Source organism: Fistularia commersonii, chromosome 15 (assembly GCF_037954325.1).
Source record: "Fistularia commersonii isolate RoL2024-O1a breed Wild chromosome 15, RoL_Fcom_v1.0, whole genome shotgun sequence".
In the NCBI taxonomy this organism is placed as follows: domain Eukaryota; kingdom Metazoa; phylum Chordata; class Actinopteri; order Syngnathiformes; family Fistulariidae; genus Fistularia; species Fistularia commersonii.
The window spans coordinates 8331987-8354164 of record NC_141298.1 but is presented as its reverse complement, the minus strand read 5'-3'; the positions used below and the strand labels follow the sequence as shown (position 1 = coordinate 8354164).

At 38.6% G+C, this 22178-nt stretch overlaps 1 protein-coding gene across 5 annotated transcripts in view; it reads right to left on the bottom strand.

Moving 5' to 3' along the window:
• The window catches only part of cadm1a (cell adhesion molecule 1a), a 487547-nt gene that overhangs the window by 77510 nt on the left and 387859 nt on the right, over window positions 1-22178 (bottom strand). For all 5 annotated transcript variants that reach the window (XM_086160454.1, XM_086160456.1, XM_086160458.1 and 2 more), the window contains 3 exons: window positions 13129-13281; window positions 10705-10842; window positions 3356-3514 (listed from right to left, as the gene is read on the bottom strand). In XM_086160454.1, the coding sequence (XP_086016580.1) occupies window positions 3356-3514; window positions 10705-10842; window positions 13129-13281 (450 nt within the window). The remainder of the gene's footprint in view (window positions 1-3355; window positions 3515-10704; window positions 10843-13128; window positions 13282-22178) is intronic.

Below are 22178 nucleotides of genomic sequence, written 5' to 3'. Positions count from 1 at the left end.
TGAATAAAGGTGGATTGTTGCAGATCTTTAGTTCCCTTGTTAATTTTGTGGTATTTTTTAGAGATATAAATTTATTTGATTTTAATTTATTTTTTGGTAAAAAAAAATAAAAAAAAAGAATGAAAATATTGTTTTTGGAATTTTATTTTGGCCTTATCTTAGTTTTTTTTATTTCAAATTCTTTTTTCTCTTTTCTTTATGTAATTTGGAATATTGATCTAAAGTTTTTGGACTATGGGAGGAAACCCATGCAGACATTTGGAGAACATATAGAAACTCAGTCATTCAAATGACGTTTTTTAAATATTTTTTAAATTTTTGAATTAGGAGATCTCTCGTTTATTTTGTATTTTCTGGATTTTTTTATGTATTAATTTTCGTTTTATTCTATTTCATGTAATTGTATTTTATTTATTTATTTTCTTTGCTCTTTTCTATATAAATCTAGAAATCCTGATTTTACCGCACCTCGTTTTGAGATTTGATAGACAACTTGTTCACAACTGTAAGTCTTGGCAGTTTTCACTCGCTACGGATGTTGATAAAACTCAGAAGTTTAATAAGATGAAGAAAGAAAAACTAACTTGTTGATGTTTGAACTCATGTGCAGTTGTTATTTATTTTATCTTTTATTTAATTTGTTCATTCTATTTTTTCCGCATATGTCTCTCCTTCCTGCTGAGCGTCTAAGTCATTATTTGCGCCTCTAAAAACCTGGCTTGGTCTTTTTTGAAAGTCCCTGGGTCATTGATGTTTGCTCACCACTGTTTATTATCTGTTCGTTTCTTTAATCCTCCCAGCTGGTAGAAAGCCTTTTTTTTTTTTTCTTGCATTTCTTGTTTGGACACTCTTATTGATGTTTTTGTGTATTTATTTCTTTAGTTTTTTTTTTTTTATGTCTTTGTTTCTACAGTACAATAAGCACTGTGAAAGTCACCTTTTTTGACTTCTCCAGTGCCTTCAAACGCCTCCAACCCACCCTCCAGAAGGACAAGCTGCTGAATACGTAACTTCACCCTGACATCACTGCCAGGACCCTGGACGACCTCACAGGACAGCCACGGTATGTCAGGATGGATAGCTGTGCACTCCAGGTACCGTCCTGCCTACATTCCTTTTCACCCATTTCATCTTGGACTTCTGGTATAACTCCAGTTTTTGCCACCTCCAGAAGTTCCCCGATGACTCTACCATCATTGGATGCATCAACAATGACAATAACGATTAGAGTAAAACCATAAAACTACGGAAGGATCATTATTAGGGGCAGGATGGAGCAGGGAACCGAACATCCCTGTTTTGATTCCTGGCTCCTCCTTGTATGTCGGAGTGTTGAGCAAGACACTGAACCACCTACTGCTCCCCTGGCGCTGCTAGACGGCAGCCGACTGCTCATTGTTCATCCATGATTGGTTAAATGCAGAGAATAAATTTCCCGCAAGGGATTAACAAAATCTAATCGAATTAAAAACAAAACGAAATTTCCGTTTCACGTGTCATTCAGAGACAGAGTCTTGTAGTTGGTCAGCCATTGATAAAGAGTTGGGGTTCATCTTGGATCGATCAAAAGGGCCACGTATAAAGACATTCACCCATTCATTCATGCGTCATAAGGAGAATATAAAAATTAACTCTCCATTTGTTTGTGGAGGTTCTCAGTCGTCCAGGTCACGGTGAATTCTTGGTGAAATCTTCTTGTCGTGGTGAAGAGATTCAAGTCCAGTTGCCACGACAAGACGATTTCAATATAAGCTTTCCGTTTCATACGTCATGTAGCAACATTGGTCTTGTTGTTGGTATTTCATTCATTTTAACTTTGCTGCAGCTTCCGTAGCGATATTACACCCATTGCCGTTGTTTTGTTAATTTTTGTCTCCACTAGCGAGTGCTGAAAATGATGAGTCATTGTTTAGCAAAGGGAAGTCGAAAGTGTAGGGAACGCAAAAGAATCCTCATATTTAGGGTTGGAAAAGGGGTTGAGAAGTTAAATTTGTCTGCCTGCAGACACCAGGAGCCCAGGTATAGCTTCAGTTGCACATTTTGGAAATACACGATGCACCGGGTCCAATAAGGAGCTGCGTATAAAAAGAAAAAAAACGCATCACAGAGGGGGGAAGGTGAGGCAGCTGCAGGGGAGGGTCACTCTTGTTTAAAGAACGGTCGGACCACCCGAGGCGTCGCTCTGCCGCCCGTGGTTTCAACGCACAGAGGTACTCCAAGTGCACTTGTCGTGCTGAGTCATGGTATGAAAAGGTCTGAAGATTAAACCGTGAAAACAGCTGAATCATTGGCTCATCACAGAGGAGCTCAATCTCCAGTGTAAGGACATTTAAATCTATCCGGCCTACTTGATGACAGGAATAAAACATTTTTGGGCAAACCATTGTAATATTTTTGGAAGCGAATGGATATTTACAATAATTCTAAATATTTTATATATATATATATATATATATATATATATATATTTAACTTTATATTTTATTTACATATTTCTTTTTTGATTTATTTACTTATTTTTACCTTTTTGAAGTTAATATTTAAGAATTTTACAAAAGATATGAAATTGTGAATAAATGAATAAATATACATAAAAATAACCCAAATAAAATAAATAAAAAATATTTATAAAACAAATATAGACCTTCACAATTATGTTTCTTTTTCTTTTTTTTACTTTAAACAAAATATTTAGAACCATTCTTGGTAATTATTCTCCTTTGGTTAGACCATTCTATATCAGAGGGTCTGGCATTTTATTTGATATTAAGAAATGTACTAATGCTTTTTATGTAAGCGTCGATTGAAGGGACGCACAAGCTACATCTTGTTTTTTTTGTGCTGTGTGCACAGTAATGTTTTTTCTCTAAATTATTCTAAAAAATTATATATTTTTTGTCATTTAATGTAACCTGTGGACGGTGATGATTCCCATTCTGTGCACGTAACATTCAACTGATTTAAAAGGGAAAAGGTAGTAACGGTATTCTGCTTCATTAGAAGGGATGGGAAACTTTTCTCCGTTGTACCCCATTTTCTTTTCTTTTATTATTGCTTTTAATTCTTTTTTTTTTATCTTATTTTATATTATTCTCCATTCACTGTAAGCTATATGTGGTGATGATTTCCCTTCAGTGACACTGCCTTACATGTCACATTTCACTGATTTTAGCCGTGAAAATGTGCCAAATTTATGCTGTTTAATTAGAGAGGAAGGAGCAGCCTTTACTGCTCCCATCCAATTTTCTTAGTTAAGATAATGAGATGTTTGAAAGAGAGTGTGAAAAAAAATGTGCATAATACATGTGCAAAACCCGAGCTGATCACTGATGTGTTACCAGGCAGAAGTACTTACACTGCACCTCCAGGTACTTCTGGGCCTGGAAGTCTTTGACGGCGGGGTGGTCCACGATGCAGACCACGGGCACGCCATCGTCCTCCTTGCTGACGGTGAAGGACAGGCGGCTGGTGACGGTGTACATCTTGTCATAGGTCAGCTCCACCCTCGGCTTTCCTGTTAGGGAGCGGGGAAAAAAAAAAAAAGCAGATGGTTTACGCTAGTTGGATTCGTTCTCCGATGCCAGATGTTTCCGATGTGCTCCCATCCACGTTATGGAGGTTGCTTTTTTTTTTTATTTTCTGTTTAAAATGCTCGATGAGAGGTCGTCAGTTTGACAGAAAACTCTGATCACAGACTTTGAAGAACTCTGAGAAATGAAAAGCAGGACAATAATTGGGTCCGATGTCCGAAATGAATGCTCAATCATATTTTCTGTTGATCATTTATTAAAGTCCTACACAGCCGTGATAGAGTGAATGGTTGTCTTCTCCATCTTTTTCTTCTCCTTTCTTTCAGCTTTTCCCTTCAGTTGTCATAGTGATCAACCCCCCCCTTCCCCATCTAACACTATTTTCTGTATCCTCTACTCTCAAACCACCAAACTTCATGTCCCAATCAATAAACCTTCTCTTTGGCCTTCCTCTAGGCCTCCTGTCTGGCGGTTCCAGCCCCAGCATCCTTCAACCAATATATTCCCCATCTCTCCTCTGCACCTTGTCCAGCCCCTCTGACCTTCTCTCCAAAACATCTACCATGTGGTGTCCCTCTGAGGGACTCGTACCTGAGCCTATCCCTCCTCGTCACTTCCAAAGAGAAGCTCAGCATCTTCATTTCTGTGACCTCTGTCTCTGCTTCCCGTCTTCTCTTCAGTACCACTGTCTCCAAACCAGACAGCATTGCTGGTCTCACCACTGTCTTGCTGCGACTAACCTTCACTCCTGTTCTTCCCAGAGCATACCCATACCTCTCTAGATATTTCTCCACCTGTTCCCTGCTCTCACTACAGATCACAATGTCATCTGTAAAGACAGAGATTCTTGTCTAACCTCATCTGTCAGCCTGTCCATCACCACGGCAAACAAGAAGGGGCTCAGAGATGATCCCTGATGGAAACCCATCTCCACCTTCAGCGTCTCTGTCACACCCACAGCACATCTCACCACTATCTCACAACTGGCATACATGTCCTGCCCCACTCTTGCATACTTCTCTGCAATTCCAGACTTCCCAAGACAAATGAATGAATGAATTCATCCAAAATCTCGGTTTTGACTTCAAATTCCAACATCCGTCTCAAACTACTCAAGGTATCCCCATTCAAGGACATGCAAGGATGTTCGATGCCGATGGTTCGTATCAGGATCGAAATAAAAGAGCACTCCTAGCATCATTATAAATCAATCTTTTCCAGTCGATACGGGTGACTTTATATGGGTCTTATCAGGTGTAGGTAATGATTTAATTCAATTGTCAAACATTACGATATCACCCAAGCCCAGTAGTCCTTACGTCCAATCCCGGTAAAACCTGTGCATGAAAATCCAGCTGTTATGCTCAAGCCGAGAATTTTTTTCTCTTTTGGAACATTCCAGGCGACTCACCGTCATTTCTGTTTTGATATCCCCGGGCTAATTGGTCACCGCACCCCCTCCTCCCCGGACAGCACCAATGACGCTCCATTGGAGCCGAAAAGACAAAAGAGAGCGGAGGAACGAAAACGGAATATGTTGAAGGAGGCAGGAGTCGTGACATTACGAAAAAAAAAAAAATCTCCAAGTGCCTCGTGGCGTTTTTTTTTTTTTTTTTTTTTTTCGCACAAGATTCCCTTCTAATTAAACAACCCCCGGAATTTTAGCCTAATTACCTCCTGGATTAATCGACATCACTTAAACGTTGCTTAAAAGGTGGCGATTGGTGGCTCGTGCCAAAACAAACCCTTGCCATCTGTCTAAAGGCACCGCCTTTATCTTCCCTGCTTATTTAGTGATTTATTAAGATCTTCTTGACATTGATATGGTGGCTCTCGAGCTTCAGCGGCGGTAAAAAAAAAAAAAAAAAACTCTTGGCAGGATCTGACAATGCAGGTCATTATTTTCTGAAGGGAGACGGACAGAGACGGAATAAAAGCCGGGAGATAGGACACCTCATTGACTGACAGGGACCAGAGCGGCCATTAGCCTTCGGTCTTATAAAACAACCGCGGGGTGATTTCAATTACCCCGCTCTGCCCCGACACCCCAGCGCCCCGGATGAAAAGAATATTCCGGGATGAGCGTGGTCGTGGAAGTGAAGAGATGCGTTTTTTTTTTTTTTTTTTTTTTTTTTTTTATGATGGCATGCTGGAACACCTTTGCCACATGGAGGTTGTTAAAGAGCAAGAAGGAAAACGCTCGACGCACAAACACTCCTGGCGTCATTATCGTCTGGAATGTCCTCACAGGATTTTCTAGTGAGTTTTTCAAGTGATTAAATGCAAATTTTACACGTTTTCCCGCAGGATTCTCATTTCCTGCTGCCGCATTTTTTTCATTTGAAGTCAATTCCCTTAAAAAAATCAACATAATGTGAACTCTTAGTTCATGCAAAAGAAAAATAAAAAGTTCAAGATAAGTTTTTGATTAATGTGCTTTAAGATATAATTTGGCCATTTCCATTCGGAGTTGGCAAAGATTCAAGTGTCATGTCTATCCTTTTTTTTTTTCCACCATATTTTTTCAAAATTTCTTCTTGTATCTCTTTCATTTTAGTATTCTACCTATGTATTCATGTATGTATGTATGTACGTATGTATGTACGTATGTATGTAATTTATAGTAATATTTTGTGTATTTAGATTATTATGGACATTTTTGGAGCATGTTTTAACAATGTTTCAGATATATGGAAGTTGATTTTCTCACTTTATGATGATTGTTGCTATTTTCTTAATATGCAAAATAAGCCAATGAGTATTTACAGAATGAGTAAATGATATCTGGGGAAGTTTCTGCTTTTCTAAATGAAATATAACGACAGTACATTTAAATTATTTTTTTTAATTTTATTTTATTTTTCTCATCTGGTGTTTTGCTGATCCCACAGCTTTTCTTAATAGGCTTTTGAAGATTGTTTTTTATAAATTGTCTCACTTCTGGTGGTTCGTTGTTAATTTTCAGGTAATTCCAATTTTCATTCAATAGATTGAGAGGTTGATTGATTGAATGATTGATTGATTGATTCAGCACTGAAGCATTTCAAATGAATTTTAGACATATGATCACTCACTCACTCACTCACTCACTCACTCACTCACTCACTCACTCACTCACTCACTCACTCACTCACATACCAAATGCCTCCTTAACTCTCAGATACTAAAAATAATATAATATAAACATGTATTCCTGGCAAAAAAGTATGATGTAATTCCTGGCAAGTTTGACATTAAGTCTTTCAGTTTGTCATATTTTTCATTCTTTTCATATAGTTTGTGATTTTAATTTTTTCGCCAATCGTGTTCTTTGTGCATTTTATGCCAGCATATCAAGTCCTCAAAGTACTAGGGGCAATGAGTAGAATGATTACAGTTCATATAAAAAATAACAGAATAGAAAATACAAATTAAGTGATTTGATAAATTAGCCATATAAGAGCTCCATTTTTGAAAAACGTATTATATGTAGAGAAAAGCCATATGAGGACGGAGGGTCCTCGGACCCTAACCATCCATCCCCTGTGGATGCTGTCTGAGGCGAGTGATAGGTTGCCATGGCAACCAATGGAAGAGTGACCCGCAAGTGCGGCTCCCTCTTGTGTTCCGGGTGGAAAAAAAAAAAAAAGCGTTGCAAGTGTCAGTTGTGGAGCTCAAAACGAGTGGCTGCTGTCATGTACTGCAAACAATGGGGTGCGTTGGGGAGTATGTGTGTGTGTGTCTGTGTGTGTGTTTGTGTGTGTGTTGGGGGGCATATAAACAAGCATATAAGTGGCGTTCAAGAGGTTGGTGAGAGTCAGACGTCAAAAATGAAATTGGATGAACAATATTTCACAGCAAATGCTCACTTTGCTACATTTAGTCACCTTGGTAACATGTACGGCTGTTAGAGGCCCTTAGACACTTCAGCCACAAAAATATGGTTTATTATTATGACTTTGCAAAGAAATAATTGTTTGAAAATATATTTATACACGTCAAGTTATTATATATACACACACACACATATATATCTATCTATAACTTTGTTATATACTTATTTTTATATATTTTCAAATTATCTATGTAAATTAGATTATATTTAACAATATACTAAATACATTTTTTAAATTATATATATATATATATATATATACACTATATATATAGGGGGTGACATTGGTCAGAACTTCCAACCGCAGTCTTGAACTTCTACCTCACAGCGTGTTACGATTAAGATAAGATTGAGATAAGATAAAGTTAGTTAAAATGAGAAGAAAAGAAAATGAGAAGGAGAGAAAATCCTAATAAAAGGTTTAGATACAAATAAACAAAAATTACATACTGGATACACAATATAATACTAAAATATAAAATCAAAAAACATAAATTCTTTGTACAGGGAATGGCTATTGTACACCAATTATTTAGAAATAACAGGAGTACAATGGGAGATGTGGGTAGAAAAAAAAATGGAAGTACAATATAAATATAATAAAGGTATGGCATGGCTGAGAGTAGAAAAAAGGCCTGATAGACTTTGACAAATTGAATGAATAAAAGAATGACTGATTGAAGCCATTAAATCATTTTAGGTATGTTCATTTTTAATATTATCCAATATTTTTTATATATTTCCCTTCTTTGTGCCAACATTTTCTGACAGATTTTTTGGGGGGTGATTTATTAATAGTAATAATCATTGATTAATATCTTGCTGATGTTGGGGAACATTTCTCACGAATTACACATTCACCTCATGAATAAATTGATGGATAGATAGATGGATAAATAGATAGATCAATAGATTCATCATTAAGCTTTGATATTGGATTGAATTAATTATAAAATTCATGTAATTATGATGTTACATAATGTAGACGAGATATTTCAAATTGCTTATTTTTTTTCCCTCCCACGGAAAATCATGGTTTCTTTGAATGGATTAGCTTCAGCGCTATTCTTCAGTCCTCCAGCTTTTTTTTTTTTTTTTTTCCCAGACTTTTTACATCGCTTTTTTGTTTATTCCTTGGCTAATTAGCACTGTGAAGCATACCTTGCGTCCACCCGCCCACGTGCGGCGGTCAGCGCGAAAACAAAAAGCCACAGAAACTGCGGTGTTAACAACCGAGCCGTGACCCCGGTGACCTTTTTCCAGCCACGGAGGGGTTTTTCGGGTGATTCGACGCGGCTTCTGAGCCGAAACCTTTTGTTTGAAAGTCTTTACAAAGCTGGCCGTCTAGGCCGGAGGTGGAGCTGCCTGGCAGGAGGTCTGTTCGCTGCCTCACACGCGTGCCTCGTACTTCTGACACCACGCTACCTTTGATGGAGGCATGAAAGTGGTCATGGCGCCGAACGGCGTCCGCCACTGCACCTCGGCAGCTGGCTTCATAGAATGCGATTCAAAGCAGAGGCTCCCCGCTTCCACAGCGGCGATGTGTGTCTTTACAATACAGAGCCATAACTTAGAGGTTGACATGCTCAAAAAAAGAAAATAATAAAAAAAAAAAATATACATATCACTTTATTGGGGATTATGTTATAAATTGTGGTATATAATACCAAATGTATTTATTTATATTATTTTATTGATCTACCTGCTTAATATTTACATCAGGTTTTCGTAAAACTCAGGTCATGGATATGTATACGTATATCTATCACAAGTGTTATTTTTCTTTTTATTAGTATTACAATTTATCTTATTATTATTATTGTCCTTTTTCTTGGTATTATTTATTTGTCATTGACATTATGTTTATTGTTGTTGTTAGTATCATTAGTAATTTTATTATTATTATTGTTAGTCATATTAGTAGAAGAAGTAGTATTGGTAGTAATAGCTGTAGTAGTATTGAGATCATGATTTTACTTGTTGTTATTATTATTATTATCATAATGAGTTGTAGTAGTATTAGCAGTAGTATTTGTATAATAATTATTACTTATTTTTTACGATTATTGTTATTAATAATATATATACTTTATTCCATCTCCTTAGTATCATTATCTGGGCTGTTTCTTATTATTTTGGTTTTATTTTATTCCAATTTCTTATTCTTTGATTACATTTGGTGTGGAAAAGCTATATACATCATTGTCAAGTGCAATGTACAAAGAAATTACGGCGCTGTGGTTCAAATGGGTTGTACACATCTTCTACTTTTCACAATAAAACAAAAAAGATATAATTGAAAAAGTTTGTGGGCTTTTATTTGCATCTTGGATTTTTACCACCTTTATCCTTTACACCTGCTTCAAATAGTCATAGACATTGTCACACTCCTGAAGACCGGGGACAGTTTTGCATGTTGTCACCTTGACCCGCTTATGTTTTTTGAATTTTTTTTTATTGAATATCATGTGACAATGTCCGCTGCTAAGTCATTATGTCATTTCCTGTCAATTTCACATTACATCCTACAATTGGAAGCCAAATAAAGTCAAGTCAATTTGACCCTATGTCAGGGCAACCATCAAGATGTTGTCATGACACAGCCATGTTTTCCCAAGATGTGGGAACTCGAAAAACCTGAAAAATCATTTGTTCATTCTCTAGACTGCTTATGCTGCTATTTATTATTTATTATTTATTTTTTATTATTTATTATTTATCATTTTTATTTGTTATTCATTATATGGAGGTAGTTGGTGTGAAAGAGGAGGATACAGAGAATAGTGTTAGATGGAGAAGCTTGATTTGCTAAAAGGGGCCCTGAAAAGAGAAGCCGAAAGGAGAAGAAGAAGTTCATTATTTATTATTTATTATTCAAGTAATCAAAATGAACATTATTTTTTAAAATCTTTTAACTCTTCTGGACTCTAAAAATTTTATTATGCTGAAACACATTTAGTCATATATTTAATGCGGCATTTGAAAAAAAAAAAGGACATAGTGTCTGCGTAGGACTCTGTAGGATTTTTTTGTTTAATATTTATTATTTAATTTTATTTATGAGAATAATCAAAATCGATTTTATTTTAAATAATCATTTAACGCTTCTGGGCTGTGATTGTGGCTGAACAACATTCATTCACACGTTTACCCTTTAAAAAGAAAAAAAAAAAGTACAGTGTCTGTGAGCCCCATGGCCTCATGGCCCAGCTCCTCAGACAAACTTGAAAAAAAATAAATAAATAAACAAAAATAAAAAAAATTAAAAAAAAAAGAAGGAAGCGCGAGGACTCGACCTACCCGGCAGCTCCTTATCTCCCTTCATCCATCTGATGGCGGCGGCCGGCTTGCTGCTCATGGCGGTGCAGGTCATCTCGGTCTCGTTGCCCTCGCTCAGCACCTCGTCCCGGGCCTCGATGATGGGGTTACCTGGAGGAACTGTGACAAAACACACACACATTAAAAAAAAATAATAATAATGTGAAACGCCTGCAAATAAAGTCCCAGTAAAAGTATGAATCCATGTGGAAGCACAATTTTTTTTTAATTTATTAATTTACTATCTTCTTATCCAAATCAGAAAAAAAATGAATAATTAGGAAAAATATATAAATACGTGTATTACAATAATAAAAATCACAAGTATCTGACAAGTGTAAAGTTGCTAATTTAATTCACTACCTAATGAATAATCTTATAAAATAATCTTTCAGTCTGGCTTTTTCACATTTGGATCATGAATGTTACGTGAATTTTGTCCTCGAGACGATTTTTTTTTTTTTTTTTTTTTTTTTTTACAAGAGGCCGAGGTGTTCCATTAGGAAGCGAGATACGACCGGCCGAGGTGATGACAGTTCCCCTAGTAAAAGTCTGGGGAACAGAAGAAGGCTGCTGTGGTGGCCATTAGAGGACGAAGAGAAATACCTTCACATTTCCTCTCGCCATGGACGGAAATAGGCTGGATATTATTGATTTGATTCGATTCTTGTTTAATCGTAAAAGGCCGCTTCCATGCAGACATGGGAATTATTGATCTGTTCAATAGTGCTTTTCGTCTGTGTTGACCTGTTTGACCTATTTCTAAAAAAAATTTGTCATGTGAACCAATGATTTCATATTGATTGATTGATTGATTTTTTTCTTTTCTAATTTTATCATTTTTATCTCTTTATTCATATTTTTGTTGTAATTTAATCTAGTTTTACCTTCGACTAGATAGCTTCTGGTCATTTTCATTTATTTGCCCATTTTTTCTCCCTAGTTTCGTTTTTTAGACCTATTTTTAAGCTATGTAAGCAAACACAATTTTATTTTTTGTCAGAAATACAAACCATTTCATCATTCAATTTTTTTTTCCTTCTCCTTTTCTCCTAACTTCTACTTTCTCCCCTTACAGGTGACTACTTTATGTCCTCTTCTCATTATTCTGAGGATTAAAAAAAGCAGAAGAGAAAAGCAGCATTAAATATAGATGCTTGCTTTGGTTTTCTTTTTTCTCCTTGAATTCGAATTTCCTTTTTAAAAGGATCTTAGGTTCGTTGATTTCTGCAACTTTGACAAAATACTATCTTCTTATCTATGTGATTCTAAGCATGTTCTGCTGCACTTCTTTCCTGATCATTTTGACCCAGAAACATTTTCAGGCAGAGGTTTTCTGGAAGGAAGTCAATTTCCTTTATAAAAAGGGAAACGGCCAATACATACAGTGCATGTGAAGACTCACTTTCCCTTTTCGTAACTTTGTTTTGTGTTACCATGAACTCGAGAGTCAAACACTCCCGAATCCCTGGATGCTCCTCTGGCTGCAGCTGCGAGGAGGTTCTGAGCTAACGCTCTGAACACGTGCTGCTTGAAAACACTTGGGAACTTCTGCACAAAAACACATATCTACTTCTATATTTATTACAGTATTATTATTCATCATTCTCGTGAAGTCCTGTTTTATTTTAAAATTTCAAGCTGAAAAAAAAAAGGTTCTGAAAAAAATATACACAAACACACCAAAAAGAGAAAAAAACATCAATATCTATATGTAGATTCCTTTCTTATTCTTTTTCTTCTTTTTATCATTATTATTATTATTATTATTATATATTATAGTTCTTCGTATTATTATTATTATCATAATTATTATTGGTGGTTGTATTATTATTACCATTTTTCATTATTATAACTATATTGACTATGCTTTTTTTCTTGTTAAATTAAATTATTTATTTATGTGTTTATTTATTTATCTATTTATTATTTATTGAAATAAATAATTAATGATATCAATGATTAATTTGATTCTAAGTTTGGCCACTGACTACTAGCCTGAGATGCCTTTAACAATCCAAACTGCTCCAAACAACAAAAAAAACAAAAAATACAGTGACAGGAGAAAAATCCAGTCCTATTTATATACTGGTGTGCTATCACCAGTAATATTGTTGTGTTATCACCAGTTCATATGCACTGTGACAACTTGATAAATGCCGAAAGCAGACATTTATTTGTTATCTCCGCCATTTATCCATAGGATGCTGAAGCCTATCTGAGCTGTCACTGGCCGAGAGACGGGCTTCCCCAAAATGGATCGCGGGGCCGCTTTGCAAATGTTCACCCTCTCATTCACAAATCTGGCAAAATTGAGGGTCTGCAAGGAACCTCTAATTTGTTTTGGGCTCTTGGGAGGAAACCAGAGAAGTGTGTGAGAAGTGTATGTGTGTGTGTCAGTCTTACTTAGCACAGTGATGTCGGCGTAGGCCTCCTGCGGGGGGTCCGTGTAGAGCTGACAGACGTAGCGGCCCTCGTCCGACAGCGACACATTGGACAGCGACACCCTCAGCTCGTTGTCGGAGAAATTCACCAACTGGAAACGAGCGTCTTTGAGAGCTGGAGGGGCGAGAGAGGTAGAGAGATAGAGGGATGGGGAGAAAAGAGAGAGAGAGGGAAATTAGATCTGACACCAAAACAGCATCCGTATTGGTCGGCACCATCAGAATTAGCGATTCCGTTTCTTGACGTCCAAGGGAATTTTATTTCCGAAAGCCCTTCATTTGTGACGCACTTTGGTCTCCCCGTGTTGCCGAGGGAACTGGAGCTTGTTTCAGTATCCCTCAAATCCAGCCCGTCATTAATCGCACAAATAAACCCTGGCAAAGTAAATCACGTTTAACATGTTTGCCGTTAAATCTCCGTGAGGCTGATGATTCCACATCATCCCCTGGTTTTTCCCCTCACTGGCCCTGACTGCACTTCCAGCTTGTTAATTTCCTCTTACTCTTGAGAGTAAAGTAAAGGTTTATTCATTTTATTATCATTAAAAAAATAGCTTATACAATATATTATATTATAAAATTGTTTTAAAAAAAAAATCAATGTTTTAATTTATTTACCACCATGCATAGTAACCTCGAACATTTAAGAATGGCAATTTTTATGGCAAATGAAAAAATAAAAAAATAAAAATGAAAATGGATAAAAACAAGCAGATACGGGCTTGAGAATATACTGCCCTAATTAGGTCCGGTTTCAGGATTCTCGTTCAAAATGCAGAGGGAGTTCGCTTCTCCGATATCCAGAGGCAATGAGTTCCACGGGTTGGGGGCATAAAAACAGACGGAGCTCCCACTGGTGGCGTTAATGGAAAACAAATAACTCATTAACAGAAACGCGGGACGTGGCGAGATGGAGAGGATCTGCTTCAATCCGCCAAAAGGAGCTTGGACCGTTGCGCGAGCGGGCCGAGATAGCTGGTGGTCCTTTGGAGGGGACGTGATACGGAGTGGGTGTTCTCGTGTTTGCCGGCTAAAACCCTGACAACAAGTTGGATCGCTGTTGTTATCAAGTAGGAATAAAAGATTGGGAAGTTTCCTTGTATTCGGTCATTCATCGTCTTGGCTACTCATCCCCGCCAGGAGCCGGCCCCAGAATTTATTGGTCAAGCGGTGGGGTTCATCTTGGATCCGTCACAGAAACACAGACATTCACTTGACTTATAAAAACGTGCAACCATTCATCCTTTCATTTCCAGACATTCACTCTCATTCACATTTCACACGGAGGAAAACAACAATTTAGTGTCATTCAAACATCATATATAGACATGCAATTCACTCCCTCATTCATTTTTCAAATAGATAAAAAGCTGTTCACTCCCTCATTCATAAGTCATATGGAAACATGCAGCCATTCACTCATTCATTCACATCATGTAGAGACGTATCACAATTCAATTCTTCATTCATTTCTCATATAGAGATGTATAGCAATTCACTCTCTCATTCACATATCTGATATTCATTCATTCCCTCATTCACGTGTTATATGGAGAAAGAACACAATGCACCCTGTCATTTATATGAAAGACATAAGACCATTCACTCCCTCATTCACAGTCATATGGGAATATGACTCTATTCACTCATTCATTCACGTCATATCGATATAGAGCCATTGACTCCTTCATTTATGTTGTATAAACAGAACACCATTTAATTTTCCATTCGAATGACGAACAAGACACATACGACCATTCACTCCCTCATTCAAATGGAATAAAGGCACATGTCATATAGAGAAGCGACCATTCACTTCTTCATTCATGCATCATATATAGACAGAGAACAATTTACTCTCAGTCACTCGTAATATATAGAAACTTTCACTTCCTAATTCATTCATCGAAAGGAAACATGCAGCTATTCACTCATTCATTCACATCAGACATATCACAATTCAACTGTTGATTCATATTTCATATGGAGATATATAACAATTTACTCTCTCACAGACATCATGTAAAGAATCATCATGAATACCTCCTCTAGGAGGCGTCCGGGAGGCATCCTTACCAGATGCCAGAGCATCTGACTGCGCTCTATGCGGAGGAGCAGCGGATTTACACCCTCCTTCTCACCCTATCTCTAAGGGAAAGTCCGGCCACCCTGCGGAGGAAGCTCATTTCGGCCGCTTGTATCAGAGATCTCGTTCTTTTGGTCACTGGCCACAGCTCGTGACCATAGGTGAGGTTGGGAACGTACATTGACCGGTAAATTGAGAGCTTCGCCTCTTGGCTCAGCTCCCTCTTCACTACGACAGACCGGTACAGAGTCAACATCGCTGCAGACGCCGCACCGATCCGCCTGTCCATCTCCCGCTCCATTCTTCCCTCACTCGTGAACAAGACCTCAAGATACTTGAACTCTTCCACTTGGGGCAAAACTTCTTCCCCGACTCAGAGTGGGCATTCCACCCATGTCCGACTTACAATCGCCAATACAGGGACCACACAGGGACTGAACAGCTCGAAAGACGGGGTTCAGTACCCCACACTCCCGGAGCAACCCCAACAGGATTCCCCACGGGACACGTTCGAATGCCTTCTCCAGATCCACAAAACACATGTAGACATGGTTGTGCAAACTCCCATGCCCCTTTAAGGATCCTCCAAACGGTATAGAGCTGGTCCACTGTTCCACAGCCAGGACGAAAACCACACTACTCCTCCTGGATCCGAGGTTCAATGACCTTGGTTACCCTCTTCTCCAGCACCGCTGAAATAGCCCTAAAATAGACATATCACAATTCAATGGTTCATTCTATTTCATATACAAACATATAACATTTCGCCCTCTCATTCAACGGTCTTATAGATATAGAGCAGGGGTGGGCAAACTTTTTGGCTCAGGGGCCGCATTGACTTTTAAAATTTGACAGACGGGCCGGGTCACCACAAGATATGATACATATAAAAAAAAAAACGCATTTGTTAACAGTACATATCAGACTAGTCTGACATTTGTCTGAACATTGTCTGACATTTGCTTTGAAAATATGACCAGCTTGGTTTTGAAGGCTCTGACGTTTGCTTGCATTTCATGCATAAACTGAATTTTCCCTTGTAGCTTCATGTCCGACTCATTCATATGTGTCAGTATGTCCACAGTAAAGGCTAAATTACAAAGCCAATATGTGTCATTCAGCTCAGGAAAATTCTCAAGTGTTCTCAAGTAGCTCCAAAAATGAAATAATCTCCTGTTTGAGCTCCCACATTTATTGATCCAATCATTCACATCTAGTATTAATTCTGTGCCAATCTTTGGCGGGGCGAATTAATAAGACCAACGGGCCGGATGTGGCCCGCGGGCCCACCGTTTGCCCACCCCTGATATACAGCCATTCATTCCCCTAGTAACATGCTATTTAGAAACCTAACACTATTCACCCTGTCATTCAAATGTCAAACATGAGACATAGAGCCATTCATTACCTCGTTCATATGTTATGTGGAAACATACAAGCATTCACTTTTTTGTTCACACATATAGAGAAATACAGCACTCTCTCATTCACGTAGCATTGTATCATTATCATGTATTTTGGTCAACAGACATTTTAGATAGTGTGGCCTCACTTCAGCAAAAAATATATTTGCAGTCACGTCAACTAAAACTAGAAAGAGTGACGGTTCAGTCAACAAATCTAGTCACATTTTAATTTAAGGAAAAAAAAAACTTTCTCAGTCTGCACTGAAGAAAAAAAAAATGTTGTCAGCCATCTTTGTTTTTTTCATTTTCTTTTCAACAGATGCATGATTCAAATGTCTCTATCTTCTATATTAAAAGACAAAAAAAAAAAATGAGTGTGTGTTTTCAGAGGGTGTCGGGCTTCATCTTTTAAGTCTCATAAGTATCCAACGGCGGACGTACGGCGAGGTTTTGTAACCGAGGCCAACACAGATTTACCAGCGCTCTGGGGGAAAAAAAAAACAAAAAGAGTTAAAATTAATAAAATTAATTAGCGGGCCATTGTTTGAGGAGACCGGTCCCTGGGACTCACTGCCCCGCCTTTTTTTTTAAACATTTCCCGGCCACTGCGCCCGCTGCGCCCCCTCCTGAGATTAAAAAAAAAAAAAAAAGCAGCCTGCGGAAACGCGATAAAGATGCGTCCGTGTGAATCACAGGAGTCGGGAAATACACGGGGCGGTGGGTCTCCCGGACTGTGTGTGTGTGTGTGTGTGTGTGTGTGCTGTCTGTGTGTGTGTGAGTGTGCGTGGGTGGGGGGGCTACAACAGAGCAAATAAAAAAACAAAAAAAAAAAAAAAACAAAGGAGAAGCCGGAGACACGGCGGGCAAGATGTGACGGCGAAATACCGCTAAGGACGAGAAACCTCTTTTTTTTTTTTTTTTCCAGCTGGCCTTTGGAGGAACCAGGGGCAAATCCATAAATCCCGTCTCTCCCTTATCTGTAGCCACTTTCATCTCGCTTCACCTTGTTTGCCCGCCGACCTGCGCGCACTCTATCAGCTGTAATGTAGGACGACAACATGTGGTCGAGATGAAAGCCGACCCGTCTCCATCCGCGCACCCCGATGCACTGATAAATTCTGCTCTGATTGACAGCGACTCCGGGCCGCGCTCGGCGCCCTCGGTAAAGATCTTGCATTAAACATGGAGACATCTGACGGAGAACAACTTTTCCAACAGACATAAATAGACAGAGGAGGCATCAGGCCGCATCGTGATTTTCACAGATGGGAGACAAAGTGAGGTGCTGTACGGCGGTACTGTATCTGCCGCTAACGCGAAGAGACACCGAGCGTAGCGACGCCGGGCGGCAGAGGCCCCCAAAAAACTAATTACCGCAATTGATTTTTCGCATCATTAAACTAGAATATCAGACGCGTTTCCAGCGAGGGGCCGCCCCGGATGCCGTTTAATTTAAAAAATATGTCGGGTAATGGAAAGATTCGTGCTCGGGAGTCCGAATCACCCCGCGGAACGCCCATATGTACAGTTCGGACGTCCCCACTTGGATTTAGTAATGATTTGAAATTCGGTAATTCATGCTGGGCTAAAACCTAAAGATTTTCACAGTTGCGGATTTGAAACTGAAAACAGAGTTATACTGGAATAGCAGCGCGCTCCCCTCATCTTGGTTTTTATGTATAAGGTGGTAATCTTAGGAGTCTTAGATCAGTCTTTTTCTAGTCTTAGGCTTACAACAATAGCAAAGAGGTTCGATATTTTTGTAAGTCTTTCAGTGTGACATAAGGTGACGTTACACAATCAACAACCAATAGTAGCTCCAACAAAACTGGAAAGAGGATATCTCTTAGACAAACAATCAGCAGAGCGGTTTTGACAGCAGAGACGGTATTTGTCAGTGGTATCGATGAACAGGAACGACAAAGGATGAAAATCGGTCGAAAGGAATGTTTTGGAATTTTACTTGAGTCGCAGCGCACTCCTGTCATCTTGAGTGTTTAGTAAAAGATGGTAATCTGAGCTGTTTTAGACAATATCAAATGTGTTTGATATTATCGCAAGTCTTTTGATCTTTACAGTGATGAAACACAATCAACAGCCAATAGATGAGCACTGACAAAAGCAAAAACAGGAAACTTGGTTGACAAACAATCACCAGAGCGGTATTGGTGGCAAAAATGGTATTTATCGGTAATATGGAAGAACGGGAACGTCGAAGGACATCCAGATCACCGTGGGGCGTCCAGAAAGAGAAGCGGATGGTGGAGCTGTGGGCAGAACAACCCGGCTCGGACGATGTCAGCTGTCCGATGTATCGCAACGGAGTGCAGAAGGAAAAGCGATTGACTGAAATAGCAGAGGTTCTGCAAATACCAGTGAAAACATGCATGGTGGGAAAAAATGTAGAAGAATGTAGTTGTAGATTTGTAAATAGTGACCTTGTAAAATTCACAGCCTTTGAAGAATTTCAGTCTGAAACTAGCCTGCGACTAAAAACTCTAAAAACTAGTGAGCTGAGTGTTTTTCACAAATCTTTTTCCGAATCTTTTCCAATTCTGCACTTTTAGCATTATACCTTTTAAGTCCCGAATGAATTTCGTATAAGCGCACCTCCATTTCTATTTGGTCATAGGCTGCTGCTTTGATACACCGCTCCCATTCAACCCAACTTGAAATCAGTTCAGTTTTGCCGAGCAGGAATCGCAAGTCATTCTCGAGAAAAAAAACTTGACGCTTGTATCGGTGAATCGATTAACCACCCCCCCGAAAAAAAAAAAAAAAATCAAATCAAATCTCACTGCAAAATAAAAAACTTCAAACATCAGGATCTTGTTATCCTTGGTTGAAAACATGACAATTTGTGATTGTTATTTTGTTAAAAGTACATCTGAGATTAAATTAAAGGGAATCTTAGTAATTAGCGATTATATTTATTCATTTATTGTCCATACCGCTTAACCTGCACTTGGGATTGTGAAGGGGTTGGAGCTTATCCCGTCTGTCATTGGACGAGAGGCTCAGTGCTATCTTCTGAAGCATTAGCATTAGCAACCTGCCTGCGAATGGAGAGCAGAGGTGCTTCTGTGAGATGTAAACTGCTTCCCACATAAAGCGGAAAGAAATGGCGTTTCTTTTTCCATCTGGAAGTTTCTCATCTATCTAAATTCAGCATCAACAGCCATTGTCTCATCCATGTCAGTTCTAATTCAAGATATTGAAGGACAGTTTTAGTGTGCTGATTAGATTTATAGACTTTCAGGTAAGTTTTAGGCAATTTTTCTTTTTTTACAATTTGACATCATCTTTAAAGATGGGTGATTCATCCCTGATATCGAAGTAATCATTCACGCCGATCGTTCTTCATGTTGAGTTTTCACAAAACTCTCTTATCTCCTGATTTTTATGTGAATTAGAGATGAAAAAGCAGCAAGAGCAGATTTTTGCTTGCCTCAACTTTTCTTTGTTTTATTTTTCTGTTTTATGTTGCAGCACGATGGTTACCGCTTCCGCCTCACAGCAAGAAAGTTTTTGGTTGGATTCCAATGGTTCTTTTACTCTACATGACATGTGAATGAAAGGGTGATTGGTCGTACTACCAATGAGTGCAGGATTAGTGGTATAGAAAATGAATGAATGATGAATAAATTAATCTGGGTTTTAATTGTGTTGATAATCCAACTTCAAACAAAGTTACTTATCTTGCTTTTGTCAGTTTTGATGAATCTGATGAATGAATGAACGTTTATCTTGCAAAACACGACCCCGCTTCGCCTTGAGCATTACTTAGATATGCAACATTTGGTGCGTCCACAATTAGAAAACAAACAAATAAATAAATAAAAACCCTTTGCCAATCAGATTTAATCCGTTTTCACAGTGGCATTTCTCAAAGATCTCGTAATCCTCTTATGTGTCACTTCAAAATAAGGCGCCGCGGTTTTAAAGCATGAAGGGGACGTGTTTTCTCAGAACAGCAGCACGGGAGCAGAGGCGCTGTATGCTAAAAATCGTACAAGGACAGGTGAAAAAAAAGAGGAAAAAAATGGTGACTGTGCTGATGGGCCTTTCATAACGGCGCCACAACACTCTTTGTGTGCTTCCCTGAAAAAAAGAAGGTGACCTTTAGTTTCTCTTTGCCCCATTTTTGTGTTGATAGAAGGACATCTCATATCCCCACAACCAGACACTGATAAGACTGCCGACTCATGCGGGCTCAAAATGATCAGATACAGTTTTATTCTTTTTTTTTTTTTTTTGTCAAATGAAATAAATGTAAACGGGCCGATAAGAAAAGAGGCGTCGGAACCTCACAGGAACGGCACTAGACGACACTGTAGTTCATTTAACGCGGCAAAAGGTGACTGGGTGAATTGGCCAGACTGTCGGAAGCTGTAAATGGCATCTCTCGTTTTGATCCCGTCGTTTTGATTATTTAAATGGTATACTTATAAATCGACGTCATCCCCCCGAGCCGGGTTCTCCATCATGGCTTATCCAGGTCCGTGCTCAGACAGTGATGAATGCGGCCACTGGAACGCAGAAAATGGTGCAGTACTGCCCATGTCCTGAAGGGACAGTGTTGTTGCATAGTTTGCTCAAAAGCGCCCGGTGAAAGCGACAGAGAAGAAGAAGATTCTTCGTCCAAATGTCCCCATGTCCTTAATGGCCAGGAGCTCCTCTGCCATGTTTGTTATTGTCTCTGAAGTCAACTCTGAATTCTTAGCAGCCAAGGTGACGTAGCACACATTTGTTTCTAACATTTCAAACAACGTTTGAAATGGACTTTCCTATTTACTTATGTAGCTTTAGCTTCGTTAGCATCAATGCTAGTTCCGTTATATTCTAGCTGTCGGAATTCTGCAATTAGCTGAGAAACTTGACTTGTTAGCATCCTGCTACACACAAAAAAAAAAGTACTGTAGCTAGCTTTGACACTGAACTACATTCCGCTTTGATTAGCATTGTCTAGCATGCTAATCAGTTAACATTTAATGGATTTAATTCTAGCTGTTTGATGGTATCCACCTAAGAACAAACGTCTGCTTAATGTCATCCACAGTTGTAGCTTTCGACCGTGGCTTTCGTTGGTGTGGTAGCATGATATCATGCAAGCTAATTAATGCCCCATCATTCAATTTTTATTTTGGGAATTCAGTCATTAGCAAAGAAATTAGGGTTCTGTCATTATTAATGTGTTCACGCAGCACCAGGGCGCATAGCTTAACATATTTATTATCGTTTCTCTTTTTTTTTGTCAATGTTTCACAAACCACAAAAAAAAGAAAAATCATCCAAACACAATGTGTTTTTCAGCCCTTTTCCTTTCGTGCCTAATTGTTATTTCATTGTTATTATGAAGAGTAATCACGAATATTCACAACAACTCCTTGGAATGATTGCGCATCATCGTTCCTTCCAGGGTTCTACGCACATAAGCAATTTATACAAATTGGTATTTCATAATGCGAAATAAAAGTTTCCTGCTGGTAAACAACATTACACACAATAGAGAGGCCCGGT